This window comes from Eimeria necatrix, genomic scaffold, assembly GCF_000499385.1.
Source record: "Eimeria necatrix Houghton genomic scaffold, Enh_scaff28, whole genome shotgun sequence".
NCBI lineage: Eukaryota > Apicomplexa > Conoidasida > Eucoccidiorida > Eimeriidae > Eimeria > Eimeria necatrix.
Window position 1 is genome coordinate 12,505 of NW_013653353.1, and position 20,381 is coordinate 32,885.

The 20,381-nt window shown below is 50.8% G+C and overlaps 4 protein-coding genes across 4 annotated transcripts; 1 reads left to right on the forward strand and 3 right to left on the reverse strand.

Annotated features, from left to right (window-relative positions):
* Positions 1-216: 216 nt before the first annotated feature.
* On the reverse strand, positions 217-7,051 carry ENH_00039320 (subtilisin-like protease TgSUB2, putative; the record flags this gene model as incomplete). Its single annotated transcript, XM_013580567.1, has 17 exons — positions 217-319; positions 541-637; positions 794-1,002; positions 1,189-1,310; positions 1,746-1,903; positions 2,138-2,298; positions 2,455-2,693; positions 2,807-2,901; positions 3,085-3,177; positions 3,314-3,410; positions 3,668-3,792; positions 3,978-4,218; positions 4,407-4,498; positions 4,676-4,882; positions 5,192-5,767; positions 5,992-6,739; positions 6,884-7,051. The coding sequence occupies 17 exons, from the start codon at positions 7,049-7,051 to the stop codon at positions 217-219; spliced, it is 3,531 nt and encodes a 1,176-aa protein (XP_013436021.1).
* A 1,516-nt stretch (positions 7,052-8,567) lies between these two features.
* Positions 8,568-12,845, reverse strand: ENH_00039330 (hypothetical protein, conserved; the record flags this gene model as incomplete). The annotated part of the gene is made up of 9 exons (XM_013580568.1): positions 8,568-8,722; positions 9,088-9,187; positions 9,359-9,406; positions 9,816-9,980; positions 10,475-10,582; positions 10,919-11,064; positions 11,460-11,691; positions 11,897-12,433; positions 12,795-12,845. The coding sequence occupies 9 exons, from the start codon at positions 12,843-12,845 to the stop codon at positions 8,568-8,570; spliced, it is 1,542 nt and encodes a 513-aa protein (XP_013436022.1).
* A 2,750-nt stretch (positions 12,846-15,595) lies between these two features.
* On the forward strand, positions 15,596-16,381 carry ENH_00039340 (hypothetical protein, conserved; the record flags this gene model as incomplete). Its single annotated transcript, XM_013580569.1, has 1 exon — positions 15,596-16,381. One exon carries the CDS (start codon positions 15,596-15,598, stop codon positions 16,379-16,381), a length of 786 nt encoding a protein of 261 aa, XP_013436023.1.
* A 1,057-nt stretch (positions 16,382-17,438) lies between these two features.
* ENH_00039350 (hypothetical protein, conserved) lies at positions 17,439-20,381 on the reverse strand (the record flags this gene model as incomplete). Its single annotated transcript, XM_013580570.1, has 5 exons — positions 17,439-18,011; positions 18,238-18,344; positions 18,466-18,551; positions 18,660-18,832; positions 18,972-20,381. 5 exons carry the CDS (start codon positions 20,379-20,381, stop codon positions 17,439-17,441), a joined length of 2,349 nt encoding a protein of 782 aa, XP_013436024.1.

A 20,381-nucleotide genomic window follows, 5' to 3' on the forward strand; every position in this document is an offset into this window, starting at 1 on the left:
GAAGACAACTAATCCACCGTCCCCCCTTCACAGATTCTGCTGAATGTGGTAAAAACGGGCAACAGCATGAACGTTGCCGTAGAGAAATTCGTTGAAGAGTTGTTAGAAAAAAACATACACTCATACCCAGATCGATAAAACGGCTCAGTGACTCCTCAGGTTCTCCCTGGAGCAAAAACGATGGGGCCACCATTCTATCCCATGACTGAGGAGCCTTCAATCGTCTTGCAGCAAGGCAGTCATTGCGTCAGGCTCTCCAAATTCCTTCCTGTCAACTGCTTTCGGCCTGCTGGGTCCCTCACCGGGCTGCTTAGCTTTGCTGCAGACAATCAGCAAGCACGTGAAGCCCCTATTGTTTCTCTGCTAGCAACTGAGCTCTTGGAACTCTACGCAGCGTCGTGCTGCGCAAAAGAAACGAAACTGTAAGAGCGAAATGAGCTCCACACACAACATGTTACATAAGGCTACAACTCTTAAGCTGAAAATCAGATGAAGTCTATGCAGCGGTCGCCATAGGGTAGGAAAGAGCAAAATGCTTACTAGCGAAAGTAAAAGATGATGCAAGCTGCTCCAGCGACAATCGCCAGGCAACCAAGTGTTAGAGCTGCTATTTCCCCTTCAGACCAGCCGTCGCCATCTAAGGAAGTCCGCATGAGCAGAAAAAATATTGGACGTGAGTTTACACGCGGGCAAACATGTGCCGGATTCCATTCGCCGTTTATTTGCTGCTATGAGAGAATTGGAAACCAGCAAAAAGCACAGTCAAGTGGCAGTGCTGATGTATACAACGTACCTTCAAGAGTGCCCGTGTACTTCATCTGTACATCACATAGAGGGGTTCCCTGATCCTTTTCACTAACGTGGCTGCTGAATGCAGACGCTGCAGTTTCATCGGACGGCGAATTTGTCGCTGGGTTGCTACTGCTGTTTAGACGGACTGGAATCTGTGCTGATCCCAACATGTTGGCCTCCTCGTCGTAGACTTCTACTTGGATCTCCGCCCTATTTTGCACGACAATTCACACCCCATTCACTTTTCATATTACTTTCAATGAGTCGTTACCGCTTGCACGCACATCAGTTATCCCTTTTAATGCCAACAACGTGGTGCAGAAAGCAACTGTAAACGTGAAACCAACAACGCAGCCAAATGCGAATTTACGCGCCTCACTTCGGCTGCCGACTCACGTGTATATGCCCTCTGCGTAACCGCGGATGTATATTGTGGATGCATAGACTTCCTCTGGCTGAAGATCGACAATCATGTCCGTGCATTTCATCTGGAACCACATGCCTCCCATGCGCGCCATCTGCAGAACAGGCAGCGCAATGCCCATTCGTTACCTCGACCTTAGCATCAAGGACGATTCATGACCTTGAAGCGATAAAATCGCCGTCGCAACCAACGCTACACAGGACAGCCATGTGCTGTCTTCCGTACACAATGCTAGCTAAAGTATGATAAGCCCGAAAATGATTGGTCCTTCCTCCATCTCTATATCATGTGTACTACGTGCTACTGCAGAAGAAACGCAACGGCAGATACCGTTCTATTGCATTCAAGGAGTGTCAAATTAAAGCGCAAGTAAAATTAAAGCGCAATCATTGCTCCACTGAAAATCCAGTTGGCAGTGCTGTGCTCTACAGCAGGTATAACTAGGCACTACGCTGAAGCTGAAGAAATTTACATACGATTTTAGATGTTAAGAGTTTAAGCTTTACCGAGGGCTATTCTGTCTACGTACCAGAACTGCAGACATTGCGTCGGGTGCTCCCCCCCATTGCGTGACACCCTTTGCCGCTGGTAGGTCCAGCAGCGTGGCATGAATGATATCTTTCACTTCAGCTGCAGTAACTTCCGAATTCGCCTTCATAAACACCCCAAAAACCAACGCTGCAATACCTGGAAATCCACACATACACATTCGAGCAAGCTAAGCCGCATCCCCCCTACAAAGCTGTATTCTGCTAGCCCAATGCACGTGCAGCGGCGTGTGTTCTTCAATATTGAAGACCCACCACACACTGACCCACACACAGCATCCACTCGTCTAGGGGCATCAGCACTGGACGGGACTCTCCTCAGAGCTTGGCCTCAAAACAAACTCGATAATCAAGATGCGCAGAAATGACACACCTGAAACATGAGGCGTTGCCATGGACGTCCCTGAAAGAAACGTGAAGCCGTTGTCAAGGTAAGTCGAGTAGATCCTATCTCCCGGAGCCAGCAACGACACCGACGCCTCCCCGTAATTACTGAAGGACGCGAGCTGTCCATCAGCATCATACGCGCCTACTCTGCAAACGAATGGGTTACAAGAAGACGCAAAAATCCATGAAAAAATGTGACCTCAGAAGGACGAAGGCCTTGGAATGGTTAGCTTCTGAGTGTCCCCTTGCTGCTGACGGTGACAAAGCAGCTAACAAAGCTGCTCCTGGAGCAAAGTAACTCACGAGATTGTGTTCTGATAATCATAAGCAGCTGGATAGAAAGGCTCTATGTCATTATTCGTGCTGCTGTTTCCCGCGGCGTTCACTATGAGTATCCCCAGCCCCTCCCGCATGTGACGGGAACGTTCGATAACCAGCTGAAGCGAATATGTGGATTCTGTGGAACCCCAACTGTTATTGATGACGTGCACGCCTTTCAGCATTGCATAAGCCATTCCTCTCACGGCATCACTCACTGACCCCTGCATGAGAACACAACCCTAGTCACACAGCGTCGTCTCGACCTCTGGGAATAAAACGGAAAGCAAAAGCGCCAAATCGGAAAATTATAACAAGTGCTGAAGGTCTTGCCTACCCTTCCACTTGACCCGAACTGCTGAACCTTCATCAATGACACCAGCGGAGCACAGCCCACCACGTCCCTTCCATTTGCGACCCCTCCAATGGTGCCTGTATAATCCATACATGCAATAAAAACCTTAGTTCCAAATCACCGCGTGCCGCAACTAGGGTAGCTGCGGTAAAAGTAATCACAATGCTGCTCGGGTCATTCAAGGGCGCAACACCTCGAATTATAACTGACAAGGAGAGAGGCATCAACCCAATGATCTCTTGGTGCACAAGCGCACTCACCTGCGACGTGTGTGCCATGGCCATTCAAGTCAGCGATAACGTTGGTGTTTTCGGCGAAGTTCCACCCCTCAATATCGTCAACTAATCCATTGCCTGAAGAACCAGCAGCACAACCAGCAACCCAAAACCTTACCCTCTACAGTCCGCCGCCAAAATACTTGCCCGCCTCCGGTGCAGCAGGCACAGGAAACGACATCGTATATGAATAAACAGCACAGTTATGTCTCACCGTCGTCATCTTTGCCATCATCAGATTCCTCCAGGTTTTTCCACACATTGGAATCAATGTCGTAATGCTTCGCAACTCCAGAGTCAACAACTGCCACCTGCAAAGCCCATAAATAGAGCGACACCGCCACGCATATTGGAGCTCTGTTACTGGCGATCAAGCCTGACCAAAATACCAGCATGGCGCACATAACTGCGAAGCCGAAGCAAGCCACACTGACTCCTTCAAAAAATGTCTTTGCAGTGAAGGTGCAGAATACGGAGCACGAAGTACACGCTGGGTGCAAAGCCACATGCGATTCCAAAGTCTTTCAGTGACGAAGAATGACGAAAAGAGAGGAGCAAAATGACTCACCACTACATCTTTGTGGCCCTTTTCTCCGTGCATCCATGCGTGTACGCACCTTGCAGCGTACATGCCCCAAAGGCGCTTCTCCAAGTCAGGGTCGGTCGGAATCCGCGAAGAAACAGGCGAATCATCTGGAAATACAATATGCGCAAAAATACAGGCGATGAGCTCACTCGTAAACGATGCAGCTCCTACGCATGCTCATTAAGACGAGCATGCGTAGATGCATGAACGAAGACCGTTCAGCTGAACATCCCATCATCCCAGCCAGCTGCATCATCACATCATCATCGCTGCGCTGTCACAGAACCCGCACTGAAAGATGAGCTAGTTTCTGTAGGTTCTGCTCTTATAGCTCCTCCGCTGGCCTCTCCTTTCTCTCTTTGGTCAGCGAAAAAGTAGGGCGGCATACCACTCAGGAGGTGCGTCTGTGCAGTCACCTTTGCTGAACACCGTTCCTTAAGCTCTGCTCTGGCCTGAACGAAAGCAGGCTTCTCGAAAAGCTGTGGCAGAGGTTCAGGAAGGGCCTCATTAACGGGTACCATTTGCAGCGAAGTCTGCAGGCACACGCAACAAAAATTCGCAAACCACTATACTTATACGTCTCTGGGTTCTTGGCAAATAGGCTGGTTCCCCTATTTCCAAGCCATGCCACCTGCTCCTCTTTCTTCCCAATACTGCAGCTGTCAGGAGGTTGCCTTAAGAGTGCAGCGCAGAGCCTTCACTTTCTGATGCACAGTCTCACAGGCTTGGAAAGCTCCCAAAAAAGAATGCTCTTCCCCTCAAGGACCAACAGCTTCGATAGCAGCTTGTACACCGCTCCATCAGCAGAAATATCTGAATACAAGATGAAAGTGGTAGCACTTGGACAAACAACAGACTTAACGGAGACTCCGCCAACAGATGTGTCGAGCCAAAACGCTTTGTCCCCTTTCGTTGCTCTCTTGGGGGAGAACCACCAAGCTGCTTTCACCACTGTGACGACTAGCTAATGCTATGTGCGTCCTATGATACCTGCGTTTGGTGGGAACTGCAGGATGACCATGTCCACAGCATCGAGAATTTCGCAGCTGTAGCTCTGAGAGTCCTCCACCACGGCCAAAAGCTCTTGGCATGTCTGTGTGATGCGTGCAGCGCCCGCTTCTGTCTGCATGAAGCTCACCGCTCCAGCAGCTGCTCCTGGATTATCAAACGGACTGGCGAAGCTAACTACCAAGTCAACTGCAGTCCCAAGCAAAAAAAACAACAGCAGTAGAAAGACGGGAAAATACTTGAATTGCGCACGGCCCCCTAAACATGTGAAGGGGGCGGATCTCTCCATCTAGTTTAAGTAGCTGCAGCAACCATAGTGCACTCTACATAAGAGGAAACCCAAAACTTTGGGAGCACGACTCTGACTGCGTCTAGACAAGCACATCTACTCAACTAAGCATCCATCTAAAATATGTAAAACGAGACGGTCTCTCCCTCCGGAAGCTCCTCGGTGCTGCTGCAAAAGTCACGCACTATCCTCGATGCCTTAGTACTCACGTGGGTCATCCGGCCGCTTCCGACGTTGTCTACGCATCTGCTTGAGTATCTGGTGGACGTATTCTTTTGCTGTTTCGCTCGTCTCCCCCTCTGATACCCCCTGGAGAAACGAAGCCGGCCCCACCTGCAGATGAGAGTAGGCCCAAGCTTGTGAGGCCGGGGAAGTGAGTCGTGCATTGACAGTTTTCATCACCACAGTCAATCGCTTCCCAGTCGTGTTAGTCAGAAGCATCCGCCGCTCCAAGAACTTGCTCTGTTTCGTTTTGTACATCAAATTTATTTGCCCTGTGCACGCGGAATCCACGTAGGACGCATCAACAATGACCCCTCCCACCGCGACTTTGCAACTTGTTTTCGTTGGAGCTGCTCCGCTTGACTGCTCAGAATAAGATTGTGAATTCCCAGAACTCTCTCCAGAACCAACAACGGGTAACGACCGGTGCCCTTCTTTTCCCTGGTAACTTTCTTGCGGCTCCTCTGAAAAGCCGCTGGTGGCCTCCGACTTCTGGCCAACTTTCGGAGAGCTGGAAGGTTCGGGCTGTGCCGAGCCTCCTCCTGATCCTTCATTGTTATTCCCTGCATTGGACAGTCCACGCTGGAATTCGTTCGTCCATCTCTCTCCCAAAACTATAATGAGTTCTACTAAAAAGCCTTCTAAACGTGTTCCTATCGATCCAAGAAGTTTATCCGTCATAACTTGCCCACCCTAAGCTTGTGGCCACTGCCAGACGGCCACCAACAACAGTGGAGGCAAACCCAAATCAACTAACTACAGGAGCCGAACCGGCTCGTATACCTACCTGTGGCAGGTGACTCTGGGTTTGTGCTCTCGATGCCATCACCACCGTCAATGTCAAGCCTTTCTTCAGCTAGCGCACTATCATCAGTCTCCCCCTTAGTCTCACGATCGTGGCCACTATCGTCTGAAACAAGTGACTGGGGTGTTCTGGTGCTGGCATCATTGCCGTCCTCACCCTCGCTCGATGGCGAGTGAACCTCGCCTTCCTGTCCGTCACTGCGTAAAACAGCCGGTGACCTCGGCTTCCTCCTGCCTTCTTTGACGATCTGCTGAAACTTAAGCGAATAGCCTCCGGCGCCTTTAGACTTGGTACTGGTGTCTTCTGCTAAAAGGGAAACTTGGGTGATCAAGCGGTTGCTTTCTGCATCCTTACTACCCCGATCTTCGTCCGCCTCTGGAGCCTGTGAGGTGTCACTGCTTACTTCTACGCTGCCCTGAGTAGTCGTTGAAGGATTGGACTGCTGCTCTGCAGCTTTGTCTAAAATTGGGATCTCTGTATAGTCACTAGGCACCCCCTTGTGCTCAAGGTCTTCAGCCTCCGTACGATCACCCGCCTTCAGGGGGTTCCACGACCAGATGAGTGCTTCTGGTGTTGAACTGGTAATTTCATCTTCCTGTAATAGTGATTCTGATACACTTTTTAGCTCCTCAGACGTTTCCGTCCTGTGACGAGTGATTTCCTGGCTTCTGTCTGTGGTGGCGAGAAACTCTAGACCGCTACCACCAATGGAATCTGGTAGTGAATCCCCCTGTGCACCAATCACAGGCGCTTTACGAGCATTCACAGCCGACGATGCTAAGGCTAGGCCATAAACTTGTGAACCTACCAACAACACGGTTTCTTTCTCCACAGATGAGTCGCCTAAGGCTTATTTCCAACCTGCCAAACTTACCTGCAGCGGATCTCGATTCAGTTCCCGCAAAGAAGGACCGTTGGACGCAGAGGCAGAACCGACAGCTTTGCTTTCGGAGGAACCTAACACTGAATTTGCACACTGAAAAAGATAGAACAAGGCAGCACCAACGGACCAGAGAGCCGCCCCTGTCCGCAAGCTCTGCATGTTCCCAGCCAGCCCTTTAACTGAATCAGCAGCTCTAGAAAAAGAAATGTAAACAAATAAAGGGGCCGAAGCAACTCCAGCAGATATGACCTGGGCAGGGAGCCAAAATTTAGGGTGAGCTGCGGACGCAGCGACGCAGCGGATTCCCCGAACTAGGGCAGCATCTGAAAGCTAAATTGACATTGGGAGTCCCTCCTACAATGCTGAGAGGGGAAGCCACGAGAAGCAAAAAGTTTCGACACGTCTTCTGGCCCCACGCTCGCTGTGACATCGAGTAAGCCAATCAGTTGACGCTGCGAGAGATTGGGGCACCGCTGGAGGTATGACATCTATGATGGTCCCCAAAATAACCCTAAATATAATCAACTAACTGTCATGCACCAAGTATGCGAAATGCGAAGAGAAGCAGCATGCAACTCTTGAGATGACCCGCAGAGGCAATCGAAGATAGCTCTCCAGAGCAGTCTGGGACTTGCAAGAGAGAAGCTCAACAATGGCTCTTTCTGACATTCGGTTTTGAGTTAAGCGAATCACTAATACACAAATGTGCAAGCGTTTACGCTTTTTTGTACTTGGATAAGTGGCGGTCTACTGCTCCCGCTCGCGTTGCTTTTGTGGGGTCGCGATTCGGATGAACGATATGCAGTAAGCACGTTTCTTCTTCATTTAATCATGGTTTTACACAAAGTGTCTCACTTTCGTCAAATCGATATTTAGTCTCTAACTTCGCGTCAGCTTTCACTGGAAGGACAAGGGTATAGCTGTGGACCAGAGTCAGAACAGTTGAGTCACAACAGTTCTCCAGTAGAGTTGAGCTATCATGCGGGAGGAATTGAGCCAGGGGGGAAGATCCAAAGAGATTTAGTAAAGTGGCTTTCCATTATTGACATTTAACGCTAAAACACACTGCTACGTGCCGTCCCCGCCCAACGCAGTCCCCGCCCAACCCTGTCCCCGCCATTTAGCAAAGCTTGCTGGGATGGGCAGTAGACATGCGCCTCTTCGGCTCCGCATTAAGATTCGCACGCTGGGCTAGTACAGTGAGGCTGCTTTCTGGTACTGTGGAGCGAGCATGACCGAGTGCTGACAAGTTTGTTTCTGAAACCAATTGTCCCTAGCTGTCCTGCCTGCTTGACCGTGTTGCCAGCAACGCACTCCTTTCGTATTCGTTGTTGCGCAAGCATATTTCTGGTCCCCCAATGGTGGCCTATTGCGTTCTTTGCTGATGAGGCTCCATTCATGAGTCCAGCTCTCCTTTGATAGCTTTCATCTTGTCTCTACTACACTGAAGTATTATTGGCTACACATGAAATGCTTCATGTACAGCTGAAACAACGTGAACCAGAACGATGTGAGCGAGTTACGCTTCATGTGAAGCTCCTTTACAGCAGCACAAGTTTGATAAGGAGGGCTTCCTTCTAAGCAAAACAGCCTCATGGTAGGGGGTTCGATCGTTTCTGAAGCCACATTGAGGCTATAGAGCCTGATGCATTGTTCCCATGGCAAAGTAACTGTACTACGTGCCAATAAGGCTGGCGGATTCATCAAGAATTGCCATGTCTTCGAGGTCTTCCGCTGCCTTTCGCAGTTGCTGAGAGTCCCAGGGGTCCCCAAGATGCGGTGCGGCGCGTTTGCAAATTGCCGCATATGCCAAGCACAGAATGATGCAAACTGCAGCCACGCCATCACAAAAGCAACGCTAGGCAAACACAGTCAAGTTGGGCTTGCCACGAGCCAATACGCTCGCTCGATGCAAATTCCAGCAACCAGCAAAGCAAGGGAAGTGTCAAAAGACGGAGGAGCATTTCACGCGGCTACACAGAAGCGCGAAATGCGAAACACCAAACACCTACTGAGGAACAGCCAGTTACTGCAGTACAATACTGATGCGAGCATCGGAGTGGCTGCAACAGGGCAAGAACACACAGATCCTTGGGAATATGTGAAGGGTAAGTATGAAAGGAAGCCAGTCAGGCAATGAAATAGCTCCATCTGGAAAGTGGAGCAGTAGAAGAGCCAACGTCTTGTCTGCTTACCAAAAGCCACTTGGGAAAGAGCAGCAGCGAATATTGTGAGATGACACGAAGTGCCTGCAGCTGCAGCGTGTAATGTGCACGTGATGGCATCCGATCCGTTCTGCATCAAACCACGTACACAGTAAAACATAAATCACAGATAGCCAATAAGAAGTCCGTGGACAATGCGCCCAAGCCTAGCTCTTTCATTCTCGGATGAGAAGTCCCCAGTGAAACCAACTAACTCGTCAGGTACAGTGCCTGGTATCATGCAGGCGAACCTATAACGTACCTGGGGCACGAACGTCTGGTTCCCGAACGAAGCGTACTGAGGAGCCGCCTGTCACAAATAAAGCTGACAGGTAAGCAATAAATTACGCAAGGATCAGGCTCACCGAACTTCAGCTTTAACAGAACTGAAATGCATCCCTGATAGCAAGCTTCCGTGCAAAGAAACATGGCAGGAGGATAATGTGCCCCTCTGGGCAGAAGCCAGCCCGTAGATAGTTGGAATAACCTACTGTAAATAGGCAGAGTCCCGCTGCCAGAATCAGATGAGCAAGCAGTGCAGATAGTAGGAGGAGCATCTGCATGAAAGGCACAGAAGCGGAGACTTCGCTAAAATTGTAGTACGTATTCGGCCCTGATTAAGACCCAAATAAAGCATTTACAAAGACCTTGCACTAGGGGACTTAAAAATATTTCGTGTTCAATAGAGATGCAACTGAAGCTGCCGATGGAAGGCTCACTTGTGGAGAGCTGCGTCCGCCCTTTACACTCATGTGTTGCTGTAATTCTCGCATGCCCGTGCGCCTCAACTTGCAGCGTGGTAACAGCTCGAGAAGTCCATATAGTCCGCCCAGGAGCAGAAGCAGCAGCCAACAGCAAACCAACCACAGATCGGTGGGAGGGTACTGCAGCAGATCAGCGCAAGCCAGATCACTAGAGAGCACATACTAATTGCATGCGTGATCACATGGGCTTTCCTGACAGGCTAGAGTACGGAAAAGTTTGCAAAGAGAAAGAAGCTGGAAGTACGCACTGAAGAGAGAAATAACAGTGCAGCGTCGGCAGGCGTCGAGGGGCCCTCCGAGCTTTGGGTAGCAAAGCCGCAGCTCCATCCGCAGGAAGATCCTTCCAGGCGCCGTATGAGGACCGTCCCGAGAGACACAAACAAGAATAATAATAAGAGTAACAAGACGAGCCCCACTGTTTTCCGAAATGGAAGCATCAATCGACAGAGCACCGAATACGCAGAACGGTGAGCTTGCTCGGCTTCCTGTGCAGTTCAAGCAAGCAATTCGGCAGTATTTGGTAACACACTGATGAAGTCAGAAGCCTTCCGCCTTTGCTACTGCTTGAGATCGTCGCATATTACTTAAGGCCCCAACTTTGACGCCAGGCTCACTTGTAGCTTGTAGTTCCTTTCGCTGCACAACCGCTGCTGTACCCTGAGCTTCTCCAGGGCTTCAGAGTCTTCGGGCCTCATCTCATGGAGTCCCCCAGCGTACTTTCTCTGCAGAGATGAGGATTGACACCCAATAATTTAGACAGGTCTACTTGTTAGATCAGAAAGGTGTTCTCAGTTGCAACTGTATGCAAGTTCGCTGCCAAGTTTTGTGGCCTGTAGGCACGTCATCCTGGCCTTCCCTGTCTGTCTTGTACAACGCCTCTGTATGCAGTATTTCAGTGAATGCAATGTATTTTTCTATTGCATCAACAGACAGTACATATTTTTATAGACTGTACGCGTGTACACGTTCAGTGTTTGCAGCTGTCTCTTTCCATTCCTCCCTCTTTCTCTGTGCATGTGTGTGTATGCGTGTTTCTGTGTGTACTGGGGTGTGTTTACCTGGAGCTGACGCTGTTGCTCTCGTAATGTTGCAATCTCATGCTGCACCTGCCGCTGTTTCTGTTGGGTTGACAGGCCGCGGTAGAGCCATGCGAAAGGGAGAGTCGCCAAGCCAAAAGCGCCGAAGACAATCCACACGACTTGAGCTAAACCAGAAAGCATAAAGTGGAGAACACGAACGAACAATAAACAACGATACGGAGAAGCAACACAATGCGAAGCAGACACTGGACACTGCGCAGACACTGCGCCGAACTGACGCTTCCATTCTACCACTGATCCCTCCTTGCTGCACCACTGAACTGGAATGTGGGGCAAATAATCGAAAATGCTGTTAGTGCTGGCTTGCCGGCGCAGAGGAAGCATGCCCCCAGAAACAACAAGGAGTCCACTCCTGTCTTGTGGACACCGAGGAGCTGAGCTGTGTACAACTGCACTGCTTCCGAATCAACACGCATTGCTGCTGCTGCTGCACGTGCTGCTGCCGCACTAGCCGTGGCGGCTGCCGCAGAGGCAGCTGCTGCAGCTGCAGCCATCAAACCTGCGGGGCTTGTCCCTTCAGGGTTTGGTGGCCTGAGCTGTTGCTGCTCTGGCGCTACCGGCGGAAGAGCTGTTTTTTCCGGCCTTAGAAAGGCAGGGGAAGGCATCCCTGGTCTCAGCGCTAGAAGCAGCAGCAGCACAGCACATAGAGCCAGGACGAAGAAGCCGGTTTTCCGAAGGGCTACGAAAAGTGCCTCGCACGGAAGCGAGTCATCCTCGTCCACATCCTGCGCCTGCAAAAACCGCACGAAGATAGGCGGCATCGCCATGTGTATACGCATACTGCATATCTTGTTCGCAAGTTCGTTGTGCTTATATATCAGTGAGTCATTCATGTTCGCATGCAGTCCACCCTGCACGCTGCGATTTACACTCTAAATTATCATTTGTAGTCATTGAAGTACTAAGACAGCGTCAAATGGATGTGATTTCACTCACGCATCTTCTGTTGCGCTCATTGGCGTAGAAGACGGCCGCGGGGGTTAGGAGGAAGCAGCAGACAAAAACCGCAACCCCAAGGAATAGATAGATGCGCTGAAGAAGGTCTGCTGTGAGCGGCAGAGTAGCACTTCTCAGAGCCGCCCAGCCAGCAGCAGCTGCTGCTGCTGCTGCCGCACCCGCAGGGGTAAACGCGGAAGAGGCGTTGGCAGCATGAGCAGCGGCCGCTGCCTCCGCAACAGATGGGGCCTGCACTGCCCTCGGTTCTTCTGGGACTTGCATAGAATCCGAATTTGCTGTAGATGCTTGCATTATGTCTATAGGTACTAGAAGGGCCAAAAGAAGAGCGGAAGTCAGGGTGCAGCAGAAGGTAAGACCCGTCACAAGGGTGCTCTTCTTACGGTCCACAAAGTGGTAATAGAGCAGCAGCGGCAGCACAAGAGCAGCCCCCGCGGCAGCCGATGCGCCAATTCCAACGAGCAGCATTTCCTCACAACTTATATGGTTCTCATTTGTCTCCGCGGGGCGCAGCGGGCTCTGCACGGATCCCTAACACACAGCTTCTAAAAAGGAGGCAGTGAGCATGAAATTCAGTAAAACAATCTTCTGCATAAACCTTCGAGCATCTCTCTCTGTAGAGCTTCCTATGAGAGCCTCTTGCCTCTCTGTCTTGGCATAACGGTGAAAGGTGTGCCCAAAGACGAGTGACGGCGTGACCCCAGAGCCGCGACAGCTAGCAGAAAAACTATAGAGAACGAAAGTCCAGCCTAGACACAAATTTAAAAAATAATAAAAGAAACTAAGCGAGGATCTTGTCGCCCTCTTGGCTTGCTACGCAGAACTTGTCAGGCCGCGCTGACGAGTCCATGCGAACTGAATGAATGGTCCGTGACGGGACCAGCCCGAGACAATCGCTGAGATCCTCAGCTTCCACAGATCGTTCATGCATTTGGATTGAGCGTAATAAACTCAACTGATTTAAACTAAAGAATATTCGAATATCAGGCCCTATACGTGGAAGGACGTCCTCGATGAGGTATAAAAAGGAAACACCGTCCAGGTGGGCCTGCATGCGATGAGTCGGCGGGCGAGCTACAAGCAAAGTGCCGAATCAACTGAATAGTTTTCGGAAATAAATTGAGTTCAGATAGCTCACCATGTAGAGGGAGAAACTGGAATTCATAATAAATAAAGTGAATGCTAGGCAGTGAAAGAGTGCGCCCATAAGGATCCACCGCGGCTACTCGACTCGAGATGGTACTGAGGACTCGCCGATACGCGTTTAGCTTCAGGCAGTTCCGATTTGCAGGTGAAAATTGCCTAGTTCTTTTTTCCTGTCAAGAATAAACATAACGGAGCCAATGGAGCAAAGCGGTTCAGCAGCTGCACCAACTTTCGACTTCCTACGCGCTGAGCATGAGTCGGCAATCAACAGCCTCCGCAACAGCATACGTGAACTGCTGATTGGTAAGGGGAACTTGAAGCACCTTTATCTGGGCAGTGCCTGCATTCTTTCTGTACGCATTCTGTTGACTGATCCCGACATAACCTACCCCTACTCTACTTATCCAGTGTAGTGAAACAGGAACGACTCACCCACTGTCGCGGCTGATAGCTGCCTGTGAAGACTGCATTAGGCTGCGAAACGTTACAACAGAAAGCTCATGGATTCCTTCAGGACATCGAATCGAATACGGAAGACTTTGAAAAGCAACAGCTCAATGTGAGTCCGCATGTCTCCCTGCTGCACCCTTAAAGTCTCTCTCAGACTTAGTTTTCTTTCCCCGTATTTACTATGTGTGCTCATAACCGTCATCCCAAAGCAAATTAAAGATGAGGGGAGTCGAAGTTCCCTCGGCAGCAACTGAGTGTAGGCACCAAACTAGGTCTTGAAGTTTAGAAAAACGTTTCCCTCCCCCATTGGGGAACGCGCCAACACAGGAACATCCAAATGTCACAAATTTTACCTTCACAGAACTGCTAACTGAACCGCGACCTTTATTTTCGCCTTTAGGGCTGTTTAATGCTCAGGCCCTAGCAGACCTCATCGTGGAGCGACTCAAGCCGAGGGAGGCTGAGAGGAAGCTCATATTGACAACGATGAGGTGTCGCGAGCTCGAAGAAAGCCTCCGCAGGCAAGCCAGTCAGATTTCTGAGGGGCAACAGCATTGTATAGCTTGCGTACCATGATAAATTTTGGCGGGTTGGGGCAGAGTTTGTTATACGACTTCAAGCAGCATGGGTCTCACGAACACATGCCGCGAATTGAGCTGGTGTGAGATCTTCCTTCACAGGCTGCATCTAGAGGCGTCAGATCTACAGAATATTTTGCAGCAACAAAAGCAGCAGATCGCCTTCTTAAAAGCAGTGGATCCGTAAGCAGCAATGCATTTCGGTGCAAGAGTACGTCTCTGGGCCATTGTGTGAGCTTTGCCTATCCACCTGATCAATAAGACCACACCAGGAGCATGACTTTGCTCCTTAGCTCATTTTTTTACTTGGACTGGTGAACTAGGTGTGAAGTTCTATGTAGATGCCCTGCATACATCTCCAGAGACAGATCGCGTATTCACTCGCGAACTGCGGAGGCGCTGGTGATGAGGGATACAGTGGCTCCCCAGTTTCCTCTAAAGAGACTTTATTGCTCTACGGAACCCCTCTAGAGGAGAAAATTGGGAAGTTCACACACCTTACCATAGCCTGTTGACACGGACGCTCGCCTTCGCTGGCGAAAAATGAGGAGAAAAGACGTTAAAAATTGTGCCTACGAGCTTGTGAGAAAAAATTTCGATAAGGTACTCCCAGTCTACCGATATTTAATGGGCGTGCAAGCATCTCAGTGTAACACAATGGACGTGGACCAGTGGCTTGGTGAACAGGCAAAACGTGCAGAAGTCGGCCTGAGTCAAGCCGTCTTGCTCATACGTATTGAAACAAAGAAAATACCTGTCAGAACTTGCGCAAATCGCGTAGTTAGAGAAGTAATGCAAGGCAAAGGTGATTTGTAGCAGCTGGCTGCTCTTCATTAGTCGCCGTACTTGCTGCTGGCGATCAAGGGGCTGTAAGCCCCAAGGCCTTCCATAGCACTTCCAATGTAGTAATATACTTGAATTTAATGCTCATGAGTCATAGGACTTGATGTGGACATCTGCTTACCCTCCCGGCTCAGACAATCTACAGCAATCGTCTGTGCAATTGAGGGACTGCCGCCGACTTGGTGGTGAGCGAAACGGTCGTGCCCGTCAGTAGACGCTACTTCTTTCGTTGAAAGATCTCCTGATGTGAAGTTTTAGGCTGTGCAAAGATCGATTGCAAGCTTTTAAGATAACATCAGCGGACTGGAACTTCGGCTGCTTGGAGGGTGACTGCGCTGCAGGTCTACTACCGGCGAAGGGACTGACGGTGGGAAGTGGTGGCAAAGACGCTACTTGGACAACCACTGAAAAAAATTTCTTTGAAACTATGGCTAATTACGTCTCTCCACTAGATGGCTTATTGATCCAGCCTCTTTCACAAGACGGATCAGCCAGTGCCTCACGTCGACGCACCTGGCATCGGCCGAACAATAGCCCATCACATTATCCCTCCAACAGCTCCACGAAAAGCATCGCTCTACTTTGTGGGTGCCAGAACCGACGCTCTTGGGGCGTTTGCCATGAGACTCACCTCTCCCAGTATGCTGCTGCGTCACAGCAAGAAATGGCAGCAGCACTTCATTCACCGTCGAGGGAATTCCGGCGCCTCACCATATCTTTAAAAGTTGGAGCATTGAAGTGCCTAGTTTTAGGGGCTCTAACAATACTGTGCCTTTTCCAGGTAGTCTCCTGCGTGCGACACCCTGCGACTAGTCAACTCGAGGTGCGAGGATCTGGTGACGCTCCTTTTCGCATGGGAGGTTTTGACGGGGAAATGCATGAGGAGGTGTCTAGGCTTATGCAGCACCAATTAGCACAACTGGAAAGGCAAGAAGCCCTTGAAGCGATAGCAGAGCCTTATCTACATCGGAAGCCTACAGGACGAGCCTCGATGCTGCTCCAAGCAGCTAGAGGGGAAGCAGCCTATGGAGTTCCGCCAGAAGGGCCGATGAACAGCATGATGGACTTTGGGTCTCTTCTTGCAGGGGAGCCACAAGACGTCGCTGAGATGAATCCTGGCGTGTCCACACAAGTTGCAGATATGGACGGACTGGGAGGCCCAATGACTGTAGACAGGGCACCCTATTCCTTTCTTAATTGGGGCCAAATAGGCGGCATGATGCAAAATCCGGCATTAGCTCACACAGGCATGCCAGTGTATATGCCTCGCCAGGTCGTGGGCACAACTGTGGGGCTCGACTTCGACTCTCCCGCAACATTTCACGGGCCTCTCCTCGTTTTACTGATGGTCTGTATCCTTATCTTCTTTGTGGTCATGCTACTTTGTTGTTGGATGGTCAAGAGCAAACGGAAGCATGACAAATACATGGCTGAGAAGCTTCCGCGGTAGGTGGGGGCTTCGGCGCTGCATCACCCGCTCTGAGATGCTGCGGATACAAATTTGGATACAAGCCACTGCCACCACGGGCTACTGCTTGTGCGGAAGTTCCCACCGTCAAAAGTGATGCTGGAAAGAGCACCAAACTGTCCGCAGAAGCCTTGCAGTTGGCTGATTCTTTTTGCCAATGAGTGACAGTGAGGGAAGCTACACTTCTGGCGCCGAAGGACTGGCCTCAACTCCCTCCCGCTGTACGTTAGAGAAGCTACGTCGAAGCACCGACAGTGAGCCAAGAGCGACTGCGAAGCCAGGCTTCCAACCATGCATGCCAAAGGGCTAACAGTGTTCGCTCGCTCGTTACTGGTCCACAGTGGAGCGCCCTGGGCACCGAAGCACAGTCTGCAGTTTGCTTATCAACTGAAGCGGCCACGGCACTTCTGCACAGTGCCAGACGAACTTCTGTTTGCTTAAGGCCAATATCGTAGCCCAGCACTTCGATTTAGAAGACAGTGTTCCAGTAAACTACAACTATATTTTTATTGTTGCAAAGGATGCTCGTGTGTCGTGCGATCTAGGAGGTTTTTATACAAGTTCGCGTATTTTCGTTTCTTAGTACGTCGCATAGCCAGCAACATGAACAAAACTGCGTGTCCAAGTCAGACACAGGGAGTGTCCGCGTGGCACGGTAAAACCCCGCAACTGTTCAATTTATGTGCACTTTTCTGTTCATCCACATGAATAAAAATTTCTCCGTGCGAAGCAAATGACACAGCTTTGAACGAGAAGAAATCTGAGCAGCAATCCAGGTTCCACTTACGGGAAGTCTGCTGAAGGCAAGATCACACTTCTGCAGGTGCAGCGCCACCCTGGATCGTAGAGCATGCGGCTTGCAACTAAGACAAAAAAGCCGCTAATACCGTCAAGTGATGTAAGTCTTTTTGCAACTGTGGTTTCCACTTTGCCGGGGGTCCGGCGTTGCCTGGTGACACCGTCGTCTTCCCGCATTGACAATGGACAATGCGAGCACATGCACAAAAAACTGAAGAGCACGAATGCGCTTGCAGGAATCTCAGCTGTTGAAGAAATCTGCCCAGGCACTTCTCACAAATCCCAACGCTGCAGTACCAACATTGGTATTTGAGCCCCTACATTCGCCATGGTCTTCGGAGGGTAAAACTACTTCTGCCCTGCAATTCGGACACGTAGCGCTGCACCGGAGCCAAGCCCTTGCGCAGTCCCAATGAAAGGCGTGTCCACATGTCAGGGTCACTGACTCGGCTCCGTCTTGCAGCTGCAGGGTGCACACCGTGCAGCACGGAGCCTCGAGCTCCCATCCGCCAGCGGCAGCTTCTGCAACAGCAGCCTCCGCCTCCGCTGTTGAAGAGCGACTTGACGGGATTTCTTGACTGCACCTGGGAGTGTCAGCCTCGCCACTGGCTTCAGCTTCCTCCCTTTTCTCGCGTGATGGGTGTCGTTTCTTTCGCGTGCATAAATGTGCATAGAGGCGCTGGTACGCTGAAAGACAAAATGGACCCACTAGCTGCCTCTCTACTGCTGCCTCCAACCCTTCATCGATTCCACGCGGATTTCCCCTCATGTTCCCCGAGGGCAAAACTCTCAGAAGTAGCTGTGGGTCCAGCGACTGAGTACAGCAGAAAACACACAGAAGTTCACTAATGACTACAATAAATTGAGCCACAGAATACGGGAAATCTGGAGCTCGCCCTCTACAAAATAACTTAGTGCCTCTTCCCCATCTAGTAGCTTTGCGCTCGTAAACGGGAGCGAAGAAACCTCTGCAGTGCCGCCATTAGCTGTTTGGAGGTGCAGATCCAGCTCTCCTGCTTGGCCGTCTGTTCTCAACCTACTTGTGCCGCAGCAACTATGGCGAAGGGTTGCACACGCGCCGGCAACCTTCTGACGCGAGAAAGGATATCGGGGGGTAAGATGTCAATAAGTGAAGGGTTTAGGGACCCTGAAGTGCACCCGTACGCCAGCGCATGTGCATAATGAAATTAGCCAAAGACAGATTTTCCCAATTCCGCAGAATACAACAAGGGGAGTTCAGCTTTAAAAATTCATTTCTATCTCCGCACCCTCAAAATGGACTACTGTTTCTGGGCCAACACGGGCAACGGGTATGGTGGAAGGCTCCGTCGCTATGACCTTGAACTCAACGCCCCTGAGATACATACACAACCCAGGCGTTCCACCGCAGAAAATGAGCTGAAACATGTGAGAAAGTAAAATGTACTGAGACGTGCCGTGCGGTTTGCCGCTTGACACTGACCTGAAGGTAAAGATGTCGCCCTTCCGAATGAGCCGCCAAGGCTGCTCCTTGAGAAACGGCTGCAAATAGTCTTCGAAGAGGCGAAAAGAATATGTCGTTGGCAATGTATCGGCAAAAGGCAAAATGTGCACCCTTCTGTACTCACCCCACGGATCCACCGATATGTACATGGCCTACATGTAACGCGCAAAGCAGCAGCTAACGAAACTGCTGGCTCAGCGAGTAGACTGACCTGCGCTATTAACTCAAGAAGAAGTTAATGACTCGGTGGGGCGCCACGTGAAGTGGCAGCAATGAGTAAGATGGCCTTACCGTATCCTTCCGAACGAACCCAGGACCGTTGTCAGGGTCCGTAGCCCAGACGACGAAGGTCAAGTCTCTGATGACTAGCTTCTTTCCCGGGAAAACGACGATAGCTGTGTCCCTTGAGGTCCCGTCAGTCCCTGCGTTCGCAGGAGAGGAAGGGAGGGAAGCTCCCGCACCGCGGGCACGAAAGTATGGAGCAACAAAGTCATAGAAGAGCACTCTTTCGCTTAAACTGCGCGGGGCATCTCCTGGTGAGCCATCAGTCCCACTCCGTGATGCCCCAAAGTCAGTTGAAGAAGATGAAGAGAAATTGAAGTTTAGCTGGAGAGTCCTTTGATGCTGCATCGGTGGCTCTGCTTCGTTAGAATCGGACCTAGCTCCACTAGCTTCGGGCCCAGTAGCGTCGCTGAGACGAAATGGTGTACCCCCCATGCTGTCCTCATCTCCTCCGTTCTCTCCCCCTGACCCAGCATCAGAGTCTTCAAGTACTGCAGCTATAACGTCTTCTGCTCGTGAAAATTCCCGCACTGGCGCCGGCCGCCTGCGGTGTCGCTGGCCAGCGGCGTGGGTACCCTCCCAGTCGAAGGGGGAACCCAATTGACGGTGATGCATTTCCGCATCTGCAGCACCATAACCTGCCTCTCCCGTCGTGACTCCGTTTTCGATGCTGTTGCTGTTATTTTCTGGCCTCTGGAGAGGGCTGGCAGCGGAACTGGAAGTGCTGTCAGCCCGCCTGCTCCTGCGGCTTTGGCTTGCAGCACTTCCCTCTCCCACCAACCCACGCTGCAGTGCCTCTGAGTACGAAGCCACTCCTGCCTTCCGGGCATAGGAGCTGTTTGGGTGCACAAGAGCCAAAAGCTGTATGCGACGAAGTGGCTTCAAAGGGGCTCCTGTAGTGAAAACGACAGTTGATGATGTTATTACACCGGAGTGCGGTAGGCAGGCAACTACGATGTAATTATACTCTGCATCGGTCGCTTCCAAGCTAAGGGCTTTATCGCTTTCGTCGCGGCTTCTTCCCTTTTGGGGTGACTTGTTCTCCTTGGTTGGCCGTTTCACCCTGATGTACATGTATTGCTGCACTGTCTTGCACTCCTTCATGAGGCCTGTGAGGGTGGCGAAAACCCATGACTTCGGAGCCTCCTCAGAAATAGGTAGAAGATGAATCTTTTCCACGGCAGTCCTTTCTGTTGCCGTGCTATTCACTGTAGGATTTTGAGCTCCCTCCGAGCATATCGAATCCCCTTGACTGTTTGCAGCGCAGTACTCTGCATCTCCGCTCCCTGCTGCTTCGCCTTCTTCTGCCTCATTACACACGATACTACCGGAGGTGCTAATATTGCATACAGAGGGAGTGCGCGAGTTCTTTGCGCCAGTGTTTACTGACTGAGGCGAACTGTCCGCAGCTCCCGTCAT